At 34.4% G+C, this 20,584-nt stretch overlaps 1 protein-coding gene and 1 long non-coding RNA gene across 5 annotated transcripts in view; one reads left to right on the top strand and one right to left on the bottom strand.

Annotated features, from left to right (window-relative positions):
* Window positions 1–20,584, bottom strand: part of NKAIN3 (sodium/potassium transporting ATPase interacting 3) — a 731,409-nt gene that overhangs the window by 391,439 nt on the left and 319,386 nt on the right. For all 4 annotated transcript variants that reach the window (XR_001446689.3, XM_015145447.3, XM_015145448.3 and 1 more), the window contains exon 3: window positions 13,199–13,279. Coding sequence is in view for 3 of the 4 variants with exons in the window: in XM_015145447.3 (XP_015000933.1) it covers window positions 13,199–13,279 (81 nt within the window). In the remaining variant the exon portion in view is untranslated. The remainder of the gene's footprint in view (window positions 1–13,198; window positions 13,280–20,584) is intronic.
* Window positions 1–20,584, top strand: part of LOC114680262 (uncharacterized) — a 162,039-nt gene that overhangs the window by 81,377 nt on the left and 60,078 nt on the right. The window lies entirely within an intron of this gene.

Here is a 20,584-nt window from a genome sequence, read left to right as displayed (position 1 = left end):
TTAAGACCTACAGGAGACTTCTGACCCACCGAAGAAATGCTAGATAGCCAATTTGTATTCTTTAAGTCACTAAGTTTGGATCTGCTTCTAATTCATCAGATCTACAGCAGCCCTTCCAGAAGTTCCTCACAATCCTTCTGCATGTATCACAATGGCCAGAACTTGCTTAGATGACCATACCTACACCTACAGAGACAAAGAAATAGAGCTTTTTAGCCCTGCCACCTGTGATGAGAGGAAGATTTTCCTAGACTCTTGACCAGAAGAAGGGGGAATAAATTATGGACAATAACCAGAAACTTCTGCCATCATTTTTTTAATGACAGAATGATTAGATGAATATAGTTGAACACTTAGAAAATTAGGAAAATGGTATGATTTTCACAGAAAGCTATACTTCCCGTTTGTAAATTAATTTAACAAATGGATATTCTTTCTTTTTCTTTGAAGTTTGCTAAATTTCATTTAACTGTTGTCCTTCACCATCCAATTTTAATCCTAGAAATGTAGCTTTTAAATTTCTACTCTTTTAGCAAATTAACAGTTACTAATATTTGGGTTCCATAAATAAGTTCTCACACACCTTGAGTTAAAGTGGCTCCTACAAGAATAAAGTAGAATTACATGTTAAATGCTTTTATTGTTTTTCAGCTTCAATTGTTATTTGATTGTGAGATATTCCATCTGGTTTCTGTAGTGGGATGAAAGTTCCAGACAAAAGTTAACCTTTAAGGGAGCATAGACAGCTGGATGCTTCAATACGCTGATTTTAACATGCAAGCACACCGACAATTACTACACACACAGCTGTGTGCTGTATTTTTCCTGTACTACTGTTATTCCTGAATCAGAAAGCAGGCAAAGGTGAATCCATGCTGAGGGCTTCTAAAGGGCAAAGGAGATTCTAGCTCATTCTTATTATCAGACACTCAGATGCTTCCTCTTTTTTAATTCTGTCACTTTGTTGCCTCCCTTCAGTGGCCTCTACTGGAACCAGCCAGTTCTGCTGGACAATCACCTTCTGGACAATCTTCACTCTAGTAACTTTTTCACTATTGTACAATATCAATGTTGCAGTGCCTACCACAACCTGAGGAAACACAAATCAGATGCACAAATGCTTCTAGGGCCATATGTGTGCAAGACACTAATTAAGTTCAATCTGAAACCTATAATTCCCAATGCCATTGTAGCATGGGGGCTCAGAGACAAACTTTCCCTGTGCAAGAGTAACTGTTTAGAAATGATTAATATTATCTGTGATTTTTTTCCCTTCAATTGTCTACATGGAAAAATTTTATCCAAAGAATTTGACTTGTGTTTTGCCTCTGGAACAGACTTGGGAGTAGCATTGAGTAAGTGTTATCTTAGGTTCCTCCGCTCCTGCGGGGCACTTCAGCTTACTGTTCATCAAGCATAATCTCACCATGTGGTGCAGTTTTATTTTATAAGGCTATCCAGTAGTACATACTGCTATTCTGGTTTTAAAAAGTAAATAAATGCCACAAAATGTGTTTATCGGGGTCTCTTTTATAATTTGTTGATTGTTGCAAATGTCAACAGAAATTCTTCATCATCAAGACTGTACTCTTAATTGACATGTCACAACGCTGAGATTTTGCATTTGAAGCAAATTAACATCACAAGACAATCCAAAATCTTAATGGCACTTATAAGAATAATGGTTCTACGTATTGTTCTTCTCCAATGATCTTATCTTCAATTGACTGCATGAAAAATTCTGTAGCGGTAGATTTAAATTGTCTTCAAAAACACAGAAAAACATTTGAATATAAGCTATAAAAGTGTGGTTTCTTCACAGCACCAAAATTCTCTTGATAATGTTGCTTACATGAAAATTCAGCTCAGCAGTTGCAGTCTACTCAGAAAGGCTTAATATAATGTAATCACCGTCAACAAATTTTCATGTATTAGAATAATTATAGACTCATTAAAAATAAATATTGACTTATTGAAGTTAATGGAAGAATTTGCCATGTTTGGAGATTCATCAGCAGAGGCCACTAGCAGTAGCTGGAACAGATCAACATCAGTGTGAGATCAGGATCCTTCAAACCCTCCAGCATAATCTTAAGGCTGATTATGTAAGAAGACCCACTACCTCCTGTTTTTTCTCCCAGAGTAGAGTTGGCACCAGGGAGAGGTCAAGGCCTAAAACAAGGTCAACTTTGGTAAGGGGAAAGAATAGATCTGAATCAGACATGAAATGAACTTTTTATGACCAATGTTGTCATTGACTCTGTATACAATGTATTATGAAATGGGAAGAGGGATTGGGGCAGAAGACTGGGGAAGCAGTTTATTCAAAGAAATAAAACTTTTTTGTGATTATTATCCCATGAGTTGAGACAATAAACTAGATACAAAGGTAAAATATTTATCTTTAAATATTTATCTCAGGCGTATTTTCCTTAGAAGAAGAAAAGATGAAATACAAAGAGCAAAGACAACATATTTCTGGGTAGTGTTTCAATTGTATTTGCATAGGCTTTGTTCAATAAGTGATTCTAATCATATAATAAGAAACACAGCTACTGTTGATAGAATAATATATTCATCTGCTCCTTGGTGAAAATGATTTGAAACCCTGTGGAAAAGCATAAGATTACAATACAAATTTCTGATTAAAAACTCCTGATACTACCCAGGTTGTGGCAATTACATGGTAGTTTAGACTGTGGTTTATATTTGTCATTGGCCTATAATGTAGCTTCACATTGGTATTTTTGGATAAAGATTTTTGAGGTATTTGTATTTCATGAAATTTATGAAGAATATAAGATTGAGTTTAACCTTGCTTGTAATTTTCTTTATTGCAGAAAAGCTACAGGAGGAATCAAATTATCTCACTATAAAAAAGAAACTGAGGACTGTATTTTCAGAAGTTATGTTCACTTAGACTCATGCCAAAGGAAAAGATGTAGCTTAAATTTTTGGAATAAGAAACTCATACCTATATTTACATTGCCTTGCTATTTTTTAAAAGGATACAATTGCTTCTCTTTGGATAAAGATTGTGTAGGAACCAAACATAACAACGAATATTTTCAGGCCTTTGGTTCTCATTTAGATTTAGTACCTGGAAGCAGATTGCGATGATTCTTCCTTTACAGATCCTTAATAACTGGGCAGATACTCATGGCCACTACCACCACCATCAGTCAATATTATAGACAAAAATATTCCTTTATCTCAGCAGGATACATACCTACTAATATATTAGATCAGAACCTGAAATATTTTGATATTCTAGTGAAATGAATATATATATTTCCCAAAGTGTCCATTGATATAGACAGACATCCCATTTACTTCAGGATACAGTATAGTGCATAGGATATTATTCTTGTAGTTCCAGAAGTAGGCATAGTTTGACTGTGATTCTAAGATGCTATTTCTGTACAATTTGCCAGATATGTTATTTCTGAATATAGACATTCTGTACCCTACCTCCATTCCTCTTTAAGCATCACATTTTAAGATTCCTTTTGAAAAACGTCCAGGAAGGAAGATATCAAAAAGAAAATATAAATATGACTTAAAAACTCATTACTAGATTCAGTAGGTTGTGTTTGTTTAAATATAAAAGGAAAGATACTATATATCCTTGATTTAATTTCAAACTACTATCAGAAAAATAACTCTATGAGATGCAAAAATATTTGAATGTTTATAAAAGACAATGGATAGATTTTAAGCAGCTGAGGGAAACTGAGAGTTCTGTTTCCTCTGCAGTTGTTCATGCACTGAACTCTGAATTGACTGTCTAGAATTTTTTTACTGGAAATTGTCTGCCCAAAAGCTGTAGTTGATAGAAGAATCCAACCTTGAAGGAAAATGAATCTTGATCAAGAAAAAGAATTTTCCCAGTAAGTGCAAAGGAACAATTCAGGGTAAGTAATAAGAATGAGCCTTGTAGAGGAAGAACTATTTCACTGATGCTGCCTGGCTGCTCAGGTGAACTTTTCAACTGAAGATTTAAAAAGAGGGCCCTCATGAATGATGGTGTCAATTTAAGTCAAAAGAGGACAGTAAAGTGCTATTATGGCCTTCTGGGGAAATGGCTTAAATTTCTCCAAGAATCAAAATATCCACAAGTTAGAAAAAGCATAGTTGTTAAAACATGACATAGAGAAACAAATGCAGGTGGGTTTTCCTTCTGTGTAGAAAGCAACTTGCTATAATGGGAAATGAAGTGGCCTTGGGAAGGAAGCATTAAGACCCAATGTTTCAGTTTACTGCTATGTGCCTTGAGCAAGTTAGCCATTCCTAGCTGAGGTTCCTCATTTATAAAATAAAGATACTAATGTCTACCTCTGAGGTAGGGATAAAATGGAAAAAACTGATGGAAAATCCCTGTGCCATGTAGGAAATCAGTAAGAGTTAGTCCATTTCCCTTCCCTGTCCCTTGCCTATAAGATTTTAGAAGGTCTTTGATCAAAGCTCATGATTAATATAAAATAAGTCCTTGTAGAATGTCTTTCATTCATTTTTATGTCAGTTATGCTCATGCACAGTTGTACAGATTCAGAATTCTATGAAAATGTGACACACTGAAAATTATCTAAGACTACTAGTATGTAAGTACCAAACCTTTCAAGATAAGTCAATTAGGAGAAATATTAACCTAAATTTTCTAGGTAAAATATACCTAGAAATGTTTAAATTATCTTAAATGTAAAATAATTAAAAGATGCCATTGAGACAGATTGGACTAATTTCTTTGGAATAAAAGTATTAAAACTTGGGTTCTCAAGATAACTTATTTTTCAGTAACTTTAAGTGTAGCAAATAAGATAGGTTTTCATATTTAATTCTAAATGTATTCCTTGGGATGAAAAAATTATTTCAAGTCTTGTAACTTTCAAACAAGCAGCAATAACTTATTAATTGTGCCCTTGATGATCTTAAAGTGTGGCATGAAAAATAGCCTTAGCGACTTCCAAAGATGTTTAAAGTACTCCTAGGGGAAGTGGTAGGGACACCAGGAGAATCTGGCTGCTGATGTATATAGAAAAGCTATTTACATGTTGGAGGAAATAATTTAATTAATACTGTTACAGCTGTGAAGTTAATATGCAGTTCTGAGGTCCTATCACAAGGGACTCTTTCATATTTTTAAACAAGTCACTCAGTCCTACAATTTTTCCCTTTTACAGCTCTGGCATAGTAATAAATATGTCCCAAAGGTTTTCAGGATGAGGATCGTGATGTCTGTTAATTTCTCCAATAATAATAAAGATGATGATGTTGATGGTAATAATGAGAACCACCATTTACTGAAACCTCACAATATGCCAGGATCATTTCTAAGCCCTGTATAGGTATTATTTAATACTTTCAACAACCCAATATGATTATTGTTGTGGCTTTCCTCATTTTGTAGAACAGGAAATTGAGGCTTCAGGAGATTATACAAGTATAGACAGACACTTTTAGTTACCTACCCACAGTCATTCCCCACACCACCATACATATACACATTCCTTTAAAACAAGGCATCCATTACCTTCAAGTGCTAGAAGGCATGGGGAAAACTAAAACACTCAAGACCACAGTAACAAATGCCTGCTGCAGGGCAGGCTGGCAGATGAGACAAAAGGAAAGGGAATGTCTGGAGGCTGTGATCAAGAATCCCATAATAGGCAAGAGGCATAATTGTTTATGCCCATGAGAATATACACTATTAGTTGATAAGAATGGTTAAGACATGCTCTGTGGTGACCATGGTTGTCTCTCTTTTCTTGAGACTACCCCATTTTGTTTTGTATTGAAATTAGCTTTTTCTCAGTTTATGGAATCAGTGAGACCTCTAATCTTGAACCCTGTCTTCCCGTGGCAAAGAGGCAGATGTTGATCCAGCTGGGGTCATTACACCCTCCCTCTATCCCACCCTAGTAATTTAAATAGTGAGCAGGTGGACAACAGCTGGATCCTGTTTGCATCTCAGCTGTGCCTTTCTGAAAAGACTGTCATTCCTCTGAGCCTCCAGTGTCTACCTAAACTCCTAGCTGTTCCAAACCCTGTCCTCCTGTCTCCTGCTTCTCTGGCCTCTGTTGTCCCTCCAACACAGTGTCCCTTCTACACGAATTAGCTAGACATAAGGAGAGTGGGGGCAGTTAGAGGCTGGCTAGGCAGATAGAGTGGGAGGGTCTAAGGAGAGAGACAGAGCCCATGGGAATGCATCTGCACTGCCCCTGTGGGGTAGATAGCAGGTGGAAATGTGGTTAAGAACTCCCTCATATACCAGGATGTCTGCTCAGAAGGGACTGTCCCAACTTAGGTGAAGGCAAAATAAATCCGCTAAATGTCCTTAAATTGACCCAGGGCCATTTGTAATATCACTAACATTGCAATTTTGCTCCCACCCACCCTCTGTGGGTTTCGCTTAGGCACTCATGAGTAATAATCAACATGGAATCACTCTAGTCAAACTTAGGCATGCGCGGATGCAACACCCGCAAGGGGCAGTTTTACCCCTCTCATTAAGGCAGAACACACAGAAGACTACCTTGTTTCTGCCACATAAAAGACCCAAACTCAGCCCCATTTCTGGCAATCCACTCTCGGATCTCCTCTTGCTGTTGAGAGCTTTTCTGTTGCTTAATGAATCCTACTCTGCCTTATTCACTCTCCGGTGTCCGCGTGCCTTATGCTTCTTGGTCATGGATTAAGAACTCTTACCTTGCTAAACTAAGGAGTAAGGAAACTGCAACAATAATTTCTGTCAAGTGACCCAAGAATATTAACACAATCTGTGATGAATAGTTTATAAGGAGTTTGATGTTGGAACTATTAGTTCACATACTCTATAATTGATTCTGTTACTCAAAACTTTCCTCCTGAATTCTCTAACATAAACTTTTCTCAATCTTTACTAAATTAATTAAAAGTTAAATATAAGGAATAAAAACAAAACTAAAATGAGATATATAATACACACTGTATATATTCGAACAGATTTATTCTAAAATCATTTGTAAAACCAAATGTATGAGGTTAAATCATAGACTTGGGAAGACTGGATTGCAGAGAGATAATTCCTATTATAAAGTATATACAAACTAATATAAAATAGTATGTGCCAAAAAATGATGATATCCTAGAAATAGATCTTATAGAAATGTATTATATCATAAACTAGCAAAAAAAAAATCAGTGAATTTTTTTTCCTACTAAGTAAATACTGTTTTTGCCATTGGTCAGTTATTGGTAAAATATTTATTCAGATTTTCACCTTGAAAAACAGAACAAAATTATGCTCCATAGAGACTAAAGTCTAAAAACATCATTACTAAAACACAAAATATAAAAAGGCAAACCCTATTAACAAAAAGTGAAAATAAAGCTGATTATCACAAACATTGAGATATTTAACTTTGAAGAAATAAAAAAAATTATGCTTTAAACAAAGAAATAAGCATTTTCTTTCCACCATGAAAATAGCCCAAAAAAAAACCCCAAAATGGTGAAACAGACTAACTTGTACTAATGACACTCTAGATCTAGATACTCATATTTTGCAGCTAATGGTATACTTTTCCAAGAAGAAATTTAGCAAAATGTATCACGAGCCTTTAACATCTCCTGTTAAAGAAAGAGCAAAAATAAAACTCTTCATGTTTGATGTAATATAATACAAAAATTAAAAATATTAACCAAGACTTTAGTAACAACATGAAAATGTTTTTCATTAAGTCCAATTTTTAAAAAGTCAGTGTGTCAATGTTCTCTATAGTATTATCTCAACAGTAATACGAAAAACAGGAGAGAAAAAACATGGAAACACAGCAGAATGAGAATAAACTGGAATCAAAATATTCGTGGCAGTGGTCTTCAAATGTTTGAAGCAAAAATGATGTTCCTTCTTGTCTATCTAGTTTCTGCAACTTATATTTGTAATTCATGTTTTTTATTATGAGAAAATCAACCAAAAAGAAGGGAAAATCTAACCAAAAAGAACCCTTGCCCCTGACAAAAAAAGAAGAAAAGAAAAAGAAGAAAGGAAAGGAAAGGAAGGAAGGAAGGAAAGAAGGAAGGAAGGAAAGAAGGAAGGAAGGAAGGAAGGAAGGAAGGAAAAGAAAGAAAACAAAATCTAAAATCATTGTCTATTTCCATTAGAACAAACTATTAGGGATTTATAATAACTACCACTTCAAAATGTAGTGAAATGTAATGGGGAATTAAAAAACAGTCTTTAAATACAATCTGACTGTAGATGCTTCTGCCGTGTGATGGAGTGACATTTCTCATCTGCAGGACAGAGAGCTCATTTTTAAGGAATACATTTGGTTGGGCCTTTGTAGATAAGGAAAGTGAGGATGCCTGGAAATAGCTTGGATTAGTGAGGGAAAGAAAAAGGTAGAGCTGATTCGATTTGATCTATAAAGGAGCAAGAATTTTGATCTTAACAAAGAGCCTGGGAGAGAAGAGGAGGGAAGATCAGGTAGTGACAAACAATTCACCATGTGGAGTCCCTCTTGGCAGCATGCCTAATGAGGAATTTCCTGGAGAGATGGCCAAGGATTGCTAAAGCACAGAGGTCAATTTAATTCTTGTCTGTAAGGTGGTATCAGGATTTTGTTAGCTCACCAAATTATTTGTGAAATGGTCCCTCCTCCTGTATTTTCTGTAGGAGTTTGAGTAAGATTAGCATTATTTATTTCTTATGTTTGATAGATTGATGCTGAGCAAGGACCTTCACCCTAACCCTTTTTTTGAAGTCCTTCTAAACTCCAAGCAGGGAAATAAAGGAAAATTGTAAAGTTTTTTAAAAGAGAAATTCCAGACATCTAGCTAGCCCCAGAGGTAATTAAGTAACTTGCTAAACAAGAAAGTAATAGTAGCCTTAACAATAGCCAAGGGAGGTAAAGCTCCAGAGATATTTGCTTTCCCTACAGAAACTAAAGACAACATCTGAACAGACCCCCACTGAGGATCCCCACCTAACAGATCTGCTAGTACACAGAGCCCAGATTTGGGGGAAGAGAAGACTAAACTTTAACTATTGCCTTCTGTTCTAAGTTTTTTCCTCAGAGGCTTAAAGAAAGTCACACCCCCTAGCAAGCTGACATTTTTCTACTAACCCCAAAATTTTTAAACAGAAAATTCTGTTTCCTTAACCAACTGCAAACCAATTGTTTCTGTTTTGATTTTTTTTTTGTAGAAAGATATTTAATTATAAATTCTTTGCTATCAATATTTTTTATTTTTTTCTATTAATCTTTTAATTTCTGTTGAATCTGTAGTTATGTCACATCTTTCTTTAATGAATTGATAAGTTGCATTGTTTCTTCTTTTTTTGGATCAACCTTACTACATGCTTATTAGTTTATTAATCTTTTCAAAGAAACAACTATGGGATGTTAGTCAAATTGCTCTTCTTAAGATGAAAGTGTCTATCATTGATTTTTAACTTTTCGTTTTTTCTAATAAGCAACTTAAATCTACATTTCTTCCTCTAAACACTGATAGGAATTCATCCACAAAGAAGAGTGTTTTTTTAATTATGTACTTTTATTTTTCAATTTTCCTCTAAATTTCTTCTTTGATTTGTGAATTATTAACAATTATAAATTACTCTTGTATTTTTGGTGGGAGAATATTATCTGTATTATTTCAGTCATTCAATATTTATTGAGACTTGCTTATGGCCCAGAATACCATCTTGATCTTTGTTCATACGCACATGAATAGAAAATATATCTTGTAATTTTAAGGTATTATCCTCTATATGACAGACAAGTTGTTTGATAGTGGTGTTCAAATATTTTATTTGTACTGAATTGTGTCTACTTTTTCTCTCAATAAGCAAGAAAGGGGTATTAAACTCCCCCTACATTAATGGATTTTTCAATTTCCCCCTTTAATATTGGCAATTTTTACCTCATGTATTCTAAAATTCAGTTATTTGGTGTAGTTTTGAATTATTTTGTCTATTTAATACATTGACCCGTTATCATTATAAAACATCTCTGTCTATCTCTATTCATACTCTTTATTTGAAGTCTACTTTTTTTCTGACATTAATATGACTACAGAGGTTTTCTTCTGATTATTGTTTACCTAGTATATATTTTCCATCTTTTCTAATTTAAATATATGTATGTATTTATATTTAATGTGTATTTCATATAAATAACATCAACTATTGTCATTTAAAAAATCCATTGTTCTAATCTCTGTCTTTAACTGGAGTGCTTAGTCTATTTACATGTCATATAATCATTGACATGGCTGTGTTTTAATCTACCATATCATTATTTATTTTTTATTTGTACCATCTGCTTTTGTTTCTTACTGTTTGCATTATTTTTATTTAGTTAGTTAATTAGTTAGCTAGTTATATTCGTTACTCTATGGGAGTGATTCTCAAGCTTTTTGGCCTCAGTACCTTTCTATACTCTTAAATGTTAATGAATATCCTAAACAGTTTTTGCTTATGTGGATTACATCTATCGGTATTTATATTACTAGAAATTAAAATGATCTTTTTAAAACACAAGAGTGTGCAGCACTGTCAGCCTGCCCAGCATTGTAAGAATCTCAGTTTCCAGGCTCTCTTGCCCACGAGCCAGCTCACTATCTTTCAGGTGAGACAGGACTGCTGTCACTCCATGAATACAAATTGTCAGCAAAAGAACACCTTAGCGTACAAATGTACTATTCATAGGCCATGTCTGTCATTGGAATAACACCCAAATCCATAGAGATGTTGTGGAAATCACTCTGGATCTCATTTCTAAAGAAAGATTCACTATCCCAGAATGTATATTTTGGACCAAATTGACAGTATAGGGAGGTTTCTATTAATCTATCTGAGTGGGTAATTCCAAGAGGCACCTGCATGAACTAGCAGGAGATGGAGAATCTAGAAAGTTAGTATATAAACAAGCTCATATGGACAAGGAGTTGCCTATACAATGGAACCAGCCTGGAAAAGTGGCTGGTATTTGTGTTTGTCAAGGGTCTTTAACTTTGCTCTATTTTCCAAAATAGATTTCCCACAGACTGGAGTTGAGGCTAAACTGTGGCTAACAAGGGAGATGTTACCAGTCTTTGAGGCAGTAAATAGGAGACCAACAGAAAATCTTTAGGATGCTCCTTTTGGAGTCATCTATCTTTTTAATGACCTAGAATACTTGGTTGACTGCTTAATGGCATTTAAATAGGTAATAAAATGAGTAACCAGGACTACTATGTTCATGTTTTCAACCTTGTGCCCAAAGAAATGAGATAAAAACTTTTAGACATGCACACGGATATTAGAAAAGTAGTTACAAAAATTCACAAAAATAACCTTGAGCAGCAGTGGGAAATCAGAGTTACATGAAAAAAATGACTGCAGATACTTACTTATTTGTTCTATCACTTCACAGATTTGTTTCAAAGCTTACCTGAGTTACCGCATGTCATGTGTATAATAAACATTGACTACTATTATTATTGGCAAAGCTGATCTTATTATTTTTCACAGAGATTCCATGGAGCCAAATGATTTGCCTCAGATTTCACAGTTAATAAGTGCTAAAGAAAAGATTTGGACTAAAGACTTACGATTCAAAATTCGGCCTTCTTTCAAAATACTGTGAAGCCAATTTTGTAGGACAAATTTCTCTGGTCTAATTTACCCCAAATTAGTGTATATAGAAGAAAAAATAATTTCTACCAAGTGAAATAAAAAATATGATCAAAATGACCATTCAAATAGCAAGATACAAAATGCAATGGGTTGAAAATGTTGTGCTTAACATATTATTTATAATTATTTTATTCATAAGATTTGCATTTGAAAATTATTTACTTCATAATCTGCATTTATAGAATATAACTGAGCATTAATTTAAGTACTTTTTTATGTCTTAGAAATTAGTGGTGCACTACAATCACTAGCATAATTATTTAAGTTAGATGTGAGTCCAAATATATGGAACTCAATATTGGAAACGTTATTTCTGGTTCCTGAATACATTTGTCAATGTGAGAAAATGGTGACTAGTTCTAATTACAGTTATTACAGTGGAGAAAAAAAAGAGTAACCACCTCTGGAGGCTCTGGAAAAATCCTTCAGGGGTTTTTGCTGCTTGGCTGAATCAATCATGTTTTGTTACCACAAGGACTTCAATGGAACCCAACAATTCTAAAAGCATCCTTGCTGCTCAAGACACATTTCCTAAAATCTAAGCCACAAGTACGTTACTTAGAAAATCTGAGACTGTTATAAAACAGTAGAATAAGTTAGCGTAAATATATTTGATAATGAGAAGTTTTAAAATATGACAGCTTTTTTATACTTTTTGTAATCATACTGTTAAGCTTCTTCTCTATAGTGAAAATTGTGCTGGTTCACACAAAAACTGTTTAAGAAACAGAACTAGAAACTTAACTCAAGTTGTTCTTACATTTGGGTGGTGAGACATTTTTGCAGGAGGCATAATAAAATCATGTGCTTTGCTGACAGTTTTAGACAGGCAGAAATAACGTGTGTATCATTGCCGCATTAAGACAACTGTCTTCTCTTTGATTAAAATTTCAAAATAGGAATCACCACACTGATGCATTTACTTCTTAGTAAACATGCTATATAAGGGTTTTGTTCTTTGTCAGTTTTTTCCACTATTAATATTCCAGCAAAGACAGAAACTTGCCATCCATATCTGTTACGTTAACATCTTTGTCAATCCCTTTTCCTACTTTAAACACAAGCATGTTCAAAACCATTTTCTACTTAATATTTAGACCTGAAGTCACTATATTATGTCTTTTTAAAATGGACATGAGGTTACACAGGAAGTTGAGTCCCACTTCAGTATAACAAACTAAACCAGAAGGCAGTTGTTTTGAAGTGCCATTATATTTAACATACTCCTAAGTTCTATTATATTAACATACTCCTAAGTTCCATTATATTAACATACACCTAAGATCATTCTTTCCTAAATGGTACCTAAAGTCTTTTTTGAGTAGCATTTTATAATTCTACACACACACACATGCACACACTCACACTATACCTAAAGTCTTTTTTGAATAGCATTTCATCATTCTACACAAACACACACACACTCTCTCTCTCTGTGTATATATATATATATCTATATACCAATATATCTATGTAGTCACAATACCTAGAAGTGTACTCATTTTAAAGTGTACTTTAAAACCATGATAAACTCACCTTTGAGAGTCCACCTACTTCCAAATAAAAGCAGATAATGAACACATTCCAGGTGACCCAGAGGGCAGTCCACACTGTATACTAGATAGAAATGGGGGAGGGAGAAAGAGAAGAAAAATGTGGAGATGAAAGGCATGTATACCAAATAAATCAATAATAAAAATGTCAATAAGTCTGTCTTCTGGGAAGAAACTGACAGGGAGCGCTCAGAAAAGAGTGCTCTCTATGTGGTCCCCTAAGCTTTCCAGAAATTAAAAATCCAATAGTTTCTACTGCTTTCAGTAGACACCAGCAAAGTTAGATTTACTTTTAAAGTGCTTTGCTGGCTTCCAGGTACAAGTTAAACCAAAATGTTGATTTGATTTCTGTTTTCTGAGTATTATCTTTTCTAGGGAACGCAATTATGCAAATCTTCTGTGGGCTCTCTATCATCTTTAAGTCATAGTATAAAACTGTCACATTTTAAGGAATATTTATTGAAACCTAGGACTGAAAGAAGACCATGTTTGGAAAAAACATGCATGGAGTACAAAATTAACAAACTTTCATTTGTTGGACTGTTTTATTAAGAGTAGAATATGTGCCTCTGATTTGATCATGTAATAAAAATATAATCATATAAAATATTTTAAAGCAGAGAAATTAATAAATAGGATTAAGAATGAGGAAATGAACAACAGATTTTCATATCTTCCAAACATATCCATCCAACAAATTTTAAACCTACTGGTCTTACTGATTAATTTATTATTAAGATATTATGTATTAGGAAATACCTTCTCCCAGAGTATTAGTCGGTCTTAATTAAAGTAGCCCTAGATTGAGAGACTCATCAATGGAGAATCGATGATTGGACTAGGGCTCCCCTCATCCAGTCACTTTCTTATGCGGACAAAGAAATTGAGGCACAGAAAACTGACATACACACTAGCTAGGATGACTGAGGATAGTACTTACTGTAGAATACAAATACCATATCAAATACAACAGTTTGCCTATTCACTTTCTTTTATCACAAAAATGAATGAATTCCTCATGTCGTAAGCAGACTTATTAATTGAATTATCATTCAAGATCAGTGATTACAAACATTGCATATTGTTTTTAAATTAAAATAAATATTGAAATCATTACCTTAGCTTATTCTATGCTGGGTCAAATAATGGAATTATAAAATTTAGATTTTATAATATAACTATGTTACTAACAGAAACTTTATCAGAAGCTTTTAACTATTTATGAAATTCAATTTATATTTTGTATTCTGTCATTTGTGAATTTTAAAAATAATCTCATGTAGTAGTGTAGTCCTATAATTGGTTACATTTAATGTTCCATCATGCATTTGTTTTTCTGAAAGGAGCTTTGCTTTCATTTTTAAGAATAATACAATTACAATAATGAGTTAAAGCTCCAAATCACTGGAAATTTAGTTGGAAAACATGTTAAAAAGTTAAGATTAAAAAATGATAAAGGGGATATCACCACCGACCCCACAGAAATACAAACTACCATCAGAGAATACTATAAACACTTCTATGCAAATAAACTGGAAAACCTAGAAGAAATGGATAATTTCCTGGACACTTACACTCTCCCAAGACTAAACCAGGAAGAAGTTGAATCCCTGACTAGACCAATAGCAGGCTCTGAAATTGAGGCAATAATCAATAGCCTACCAACCAAAAAAAGTCCATGACCAGATGGATTCACAGCTGAATTCTACCAGAGGTACAAGGAGGAGTTGGTACCATTCCTTCTGAAACTATTCCAATCAATAGGAAAAGAGGGAATCCTCCCTAACTCATTTTACGAGACCAACATCATCCTAATACCAAAGCCTGACAGAGATACAACAAAAAAAAAGAGAATTTTACACCAATATCCCTGATGAACATTGATGCAAAAATCCTCAATAAAATACTGGCAAACCGAAAACAGCAGCACATCAAACAGCTTATCCACCATGATCAAGTGGGCTTCATCCCTGGGATGCAAGGCTGGTTCAACATAGGCAAATCAATAAATGTAATCCAGCATATAAACAGAACCAAAGACAAAAACCACATGATTATCTCAATAGATGCAGAAAAGGCTTTTGACAAAATTCAACAGCCCTTTGTGCTAAAAACGCTCAATAAATTCGGTATTGATGGAACGTATCTCAAAATAATAAGAGCTATTTATGACAAACCCACAGCCAATATCATATTGAATGGGCAAAAACTGGGAGCAATCCCTTTGAAAACTGGCACAAGACAGGGATGCCCTCTCTAACCACTCCTATTCAACATAGTGTTGGAAGTTCTGGCTAGGGCAATCAGGCAAGAGAAAGAAATCAAGGGTATTCAGTTAGGAAAAGAAGAAGTCAAATTGTCCCTGTTTGCAGATGACATGATTGTATATTTAGAAAACCCCATTGTCTCAGCCCAAAATCTCCTTAAGCTGATAAGCAACTTCAGCAAAGTCTCAGGATACAAAATTAATGTGCAAAAATCACAAGCATTCTTATACACCAGTAACAGAGACCCAAATCATGAATGAACTCCCATTCACAATAGCTTCAAAGAGAATAAAATACCTAGGCATACAACTTACAAGGGATGTGAAGGACCTCTTTAAGGAGAACTAAAAACCACTGCTCAGTGAAATAAGAGGACACAAACAAATGGAAGAACATACCATGCTCATGGACAGGAAGAATCAATATTGTGAAAATGGCCATACTGTCCAAGGTAATTTATAGATTCAGTGCCATCCCCATTAAGCTACCAATGACTTTCTTCACAGAATTGGAAAAAACTGCTTTAAAGTTCATATAGAACCAAAAAAGAGCCCGCATTGCCAAGACAATCCTAAGTCAAAAGAACCAAGCTGGAGGCATCACGCTACCTGACTTCAAACTATACTTCAAGGCTACAGTAAACAAAACAGCATGGTACTGGTACCAAAACAGAGATATAGACCAATGGAACAGAAGAGAGTCCTCAGAAATAATACCACACATCTACAGCCATCTGATCTTTGACAAACCTGACAAAAACAAGAAATGGGGAAAGGATTCCCTATTTAATAAATGGTGCTGGGAAAATTGGCTAGCCATAAGTAGAAAGCTGAAACTGGATTCTTTCCTTACTCCTTATACGAAAATTAATTCAAGATGGATTAGAGACTTAAATGTTAGACCTAAAACCATAAAAACCCTAGAAGAAAACCTAGGTAATACCATTCAGGATATAGGCATGGGCAAGGACTTCATGTCTAAAACACCAAAAGCAACAGCAACAAAAGCCAAAATTGACAAATGGGATCTAATTAAACTAAAGAGCTTCTGCACAGCAAAAGAAACTACCATCAGAGTGAACAGGCAACCTACAGAATGGAAGAAAATTTTTGCAATCTACTCATCTGACAAAGGGCTAATATCAAGAACCTATAAAGAACTCAATCAAATTTACAAGAAAAACACAAACAACCCTATCAAAAAGTGGGCAAAGGATATGAACAGACACTTCTCAAAAGAAGACATTCATACAGCCAACAGACACATGAAAAAATGCTCATCATCACTGGCCATCAGAGAAATGAAAATCAAAACCACAATGAGATACCATCTCACACCAGTTAGAATGGCAATCATTAAAAAATCAGGAAACAACAGGTGCTGGAGAGGATGTGGAGAAACAGGAACACTTTTACACTGTTGGTGGGACTGTAAACTAGTTCAACCATTGTGGAAGACAGTGTGGCGATTCCTCAAGGATCTAGAATTAGAAATACCATTTGACCCAGCCATCCCATTACTGGGGATATACCCAAAGGATTATAAGTCATGCTGCTCTAAAGACACATGCACACCTATGTTTATGGCGGCACTATTCACAATAGCAAAGACTCGGAATCAACCCAAATGTCCATCAGTGACAGACTGGATTAAGAAAATGTGGCATATATACATCATGGAATACATTGCAGCCATAAAGAAGGATGAGTTCGTGTCCTTTGTTGGGACATGGATGTAGCTGGAAACCATCATTCTCAGAAAACTATCACAGGAACAGAAAACCAAATACCGCATGTTCTCCCTCACAGGTGGGAATTAAACAATGAGATCACTGGGACACAGGAAGGGGAACATCACACACTGGGTCCTATTGTGGGGAGGCGGGAGAGGGGATGGATAGCGGTAGGAGATATATCCAATGTAAATGATGAGTTAATGGGTGCAGCACACCAACATGGCACATGTATACATATGTAACAAACCTGCAAGTTGTGCACATGTACCCTAGAACTTAAAGTATAATAATAATAAAAAAAAAGAAAAGAAAGAAAGCACTTAATTTCAGCTGACTCCACTTAGCTGGAAAACAGCTTGATGACTTGTAGGTCTTGGCTGCCTAGTTTTAGGTTAATGGCTGCACACTCTCAGAAAGTCAAGCTCCTGCAGCTGGTTGAGTGGTAAGTTGAAGTGAGAATTAGGCAAATGAAAAAAAAAAAAGTTAAGATAAGTAAAAATATAGTGAGATTTTTGGTACACGCAGATATTGCTGATGCTGTAATACATTCTGTTCATAAGGTCTTCTAGTACAAGTGGACTTGGTAAAGTTTGAACTTTCAATAAGTTTTGAAGCTCTTGCTAGCAAGATGGCATCTAGTGTCTGATATCTTTCATTCTAAATAAATCTAATTATACGTATATCAAAATGGGAGAGCAATGCTAACCTCTAAGTCATGAGAAAAAAAGCCATTGAAAAAGGTTAGGAAAAGAACATAAAATAAAGCAATATTAAAGTAAGGCAGTAAACTAAATTAATTACAAAATCATATGATATGACTTAATGATTAGGACTAACTCCTAAACGCACTGGTATTTTTTAGTGAATCAATTCATAGTTATGACAAATGCATAATAAAACACATCTATTTAAAGATCATAGCATAAACTTGGTGATTGGAGTGTATTCAGTATCTCTCACAAGTTGTAATCTTGATGCTACTTCTGAACTTGCAGAGGCAAAATTACCAGGCTATGTAATCCTCAACTGTCAGTTCCTATGTTTTGGACAATAAAAGGTTTATTATCCTGGTGCTTTCTGTGTTCCTGCTACTATGGTAAGTGCTTTACATAGATCATGTCATTCAATCATCACACTAAAACTGAGGTAGAGGGATAATCATTTAATCACCTATTTAGTGTCAGAGTTAGGATTTGACACCTGATTATCCGAGATGCTTAGGCATACAGGGTAGGTTTTGTTTTAAAAGATTTTAGTAAAAGGATGATAGATTCATGGCAAGATAATCAGTCACCAAATTAAGCAATTTGTCAAATGAACAATTCACCAAATTACCATTTTATCTCAAATTTTTATTCATATATGTTCTATAATTGGCAATTTATTTTAGAATGACAGTATTTTTAGTATTTTACAATTAGTATGACATGCATAATATGGAATTTTTGTGTTGTTTGTTTTAACAATATTGTGTAATATCTTCTAATACATTTACATTACAAGTTTCTTCTAATAAATTTGTGTTTCTTTGCTGAGAACAAAGAAGATATATATTTTCAATTTTTGAATTGTTATAAGGTATAAATTATACCTTACTGTGCACTTGAGACACAAATCTGATCATGGGTATAAAAGAAAAGAGATAGCTCGAGATATAAATATGGCCATAGAATTTTAGTTAGGCAAGATGTATTGGAATAACCAATGGCCAAAGAGACTGCCTATCTTCCCTATTTTCTTTTTGAAGTGGGTTATTTTATTTATAATTCAACTGAAGTAATAACTTAAAAAATAAGACTCTCTATTTTAAAACAAATACAATTGGGTTATTATAAAGCAGGCTTACATCATGTATTTAGGTATACTAAATATACTTGTAGTAAAGAAAGCTTTTCAACATAAGAAAAAATCTCTCTGCATAATCTCTCCATCTCTCTTCTACTTTGCTTATGTTTAGTGTATATATTTTAAATCCAAATCCACATAGACAAGACCTATAATAATGAAAAAGGAATGTTTATGCATTCTATGTGGCTTCCTAAATGTATCCTAGTTTTGCAAGGATATTTCAGCACTTTTTAATGGAAATAAACTTTGGACATCTTCCAGCGTATTTCTTCCCCATCAAGCAATTAGTTTATAATATGAATTATTTTTACTTTCTGAGTTTGCTTATTTTCTAATTACAAGAGAGGTCATTCATTCATTTTTTCCTATACAAATCAATTTGCTATATTACATACAATGTGCCAGACTTATAATAAAAATGTAGAGTAAGTTTCTTGCTCAGTCATTGTAACATTTTTTAGTAAAGGGGGAAAAAAGACATAGGAACATCTCAAACATTTGTCAAACATCTACCCTGTGTTAGGCTATAGTAAGCAAGTCACATACATTATATAATCATTTAAAATGATTTGTGGGTCAGGTTTTTCAAATGAGGTAACTATGACAAAAAGAAAGCAAATAAATGTCCCAAGGCCTCACAGCCAATAATTGGTGAAGAGGAATTTAGATTTGACGTTAACAATCGAATCAAAACCTAACACTCAACTTCATGTTGAGCAGTGACTCTGGAATGGGATTTATGCTGACATAGCAGAAGAATTTTGCTATATAACAATTCAGATTAAAATGAGGTGTCCTTTGCACATAAGCATTTGCATAAAAGTCCAGATAACTAAATTGTGGACTTTTCAAATTTACTTGACCCTTAAAAATTTTTTAAAGGCAATTTTGAGCTAATTTTAATTTCAAGGTTAATCATTTCAAAAAATGTTAAACAAATTTGCTAATTCATCTGCAAGTGAGTTAAAACCTGCTTGATTAAATTATCACCCATGAAATAACAAAGATTTAAGTAATTCTAGGACAAAAATCTTATCTTGAAATTTACAAGTAAAATAAAATATATTTTACTGAGGAGTAAACAGATAGGAAATAATTGATTTTACAACAATGTCTTGTGATGGGTAAATATGATTTCACTGCTTGACACTGTCTATAGCCAAAGAAGCACATAAGGTCCATTCAAAACCCAAGACTGAACATGGTATTCCTCTAAACCAGAGGTACCCAATCTCCAGGCCACAGTCCAGTACTGCCTGAGCTCTGCCTCCTGTCAGATCAGTGTGGCATTAGATTCTCATATGAACACAAGCCCTATTGTGAACTACCCATATGAGGGATCTAAGCTGCAGCTACTTATGAGAATCTAACTAATATCTGAGATCTGAGATGGAACATTTTCATCCCAAAACCATCCCGCCCAACCTCTGGAAAACTTGCCTTCCATGAAATGAGTCCCTGGTGTCAAAAAGGTTGGGAATGGTTGCCCTAATGTACATATTCCACCTTGCACCTTAGC

The sequence above is a fragment of the Macaca mulatta genome, chromosome 8, assembly GCF_049350105.2.
Source record: "Macaca mulatta isolate MMU2019108-1 chromosome 8, T2T-MMU8v2.0, whole genome shotgun sequence".
NCBI lineage: Eukaryota > Metazoa > Chordata > Mammalia > Primates > Cercopithecidae > Macaca > Macaca mulatta.
This window is presented reverse-complemented; position numbering and strand designations above follow the sequence as displayed.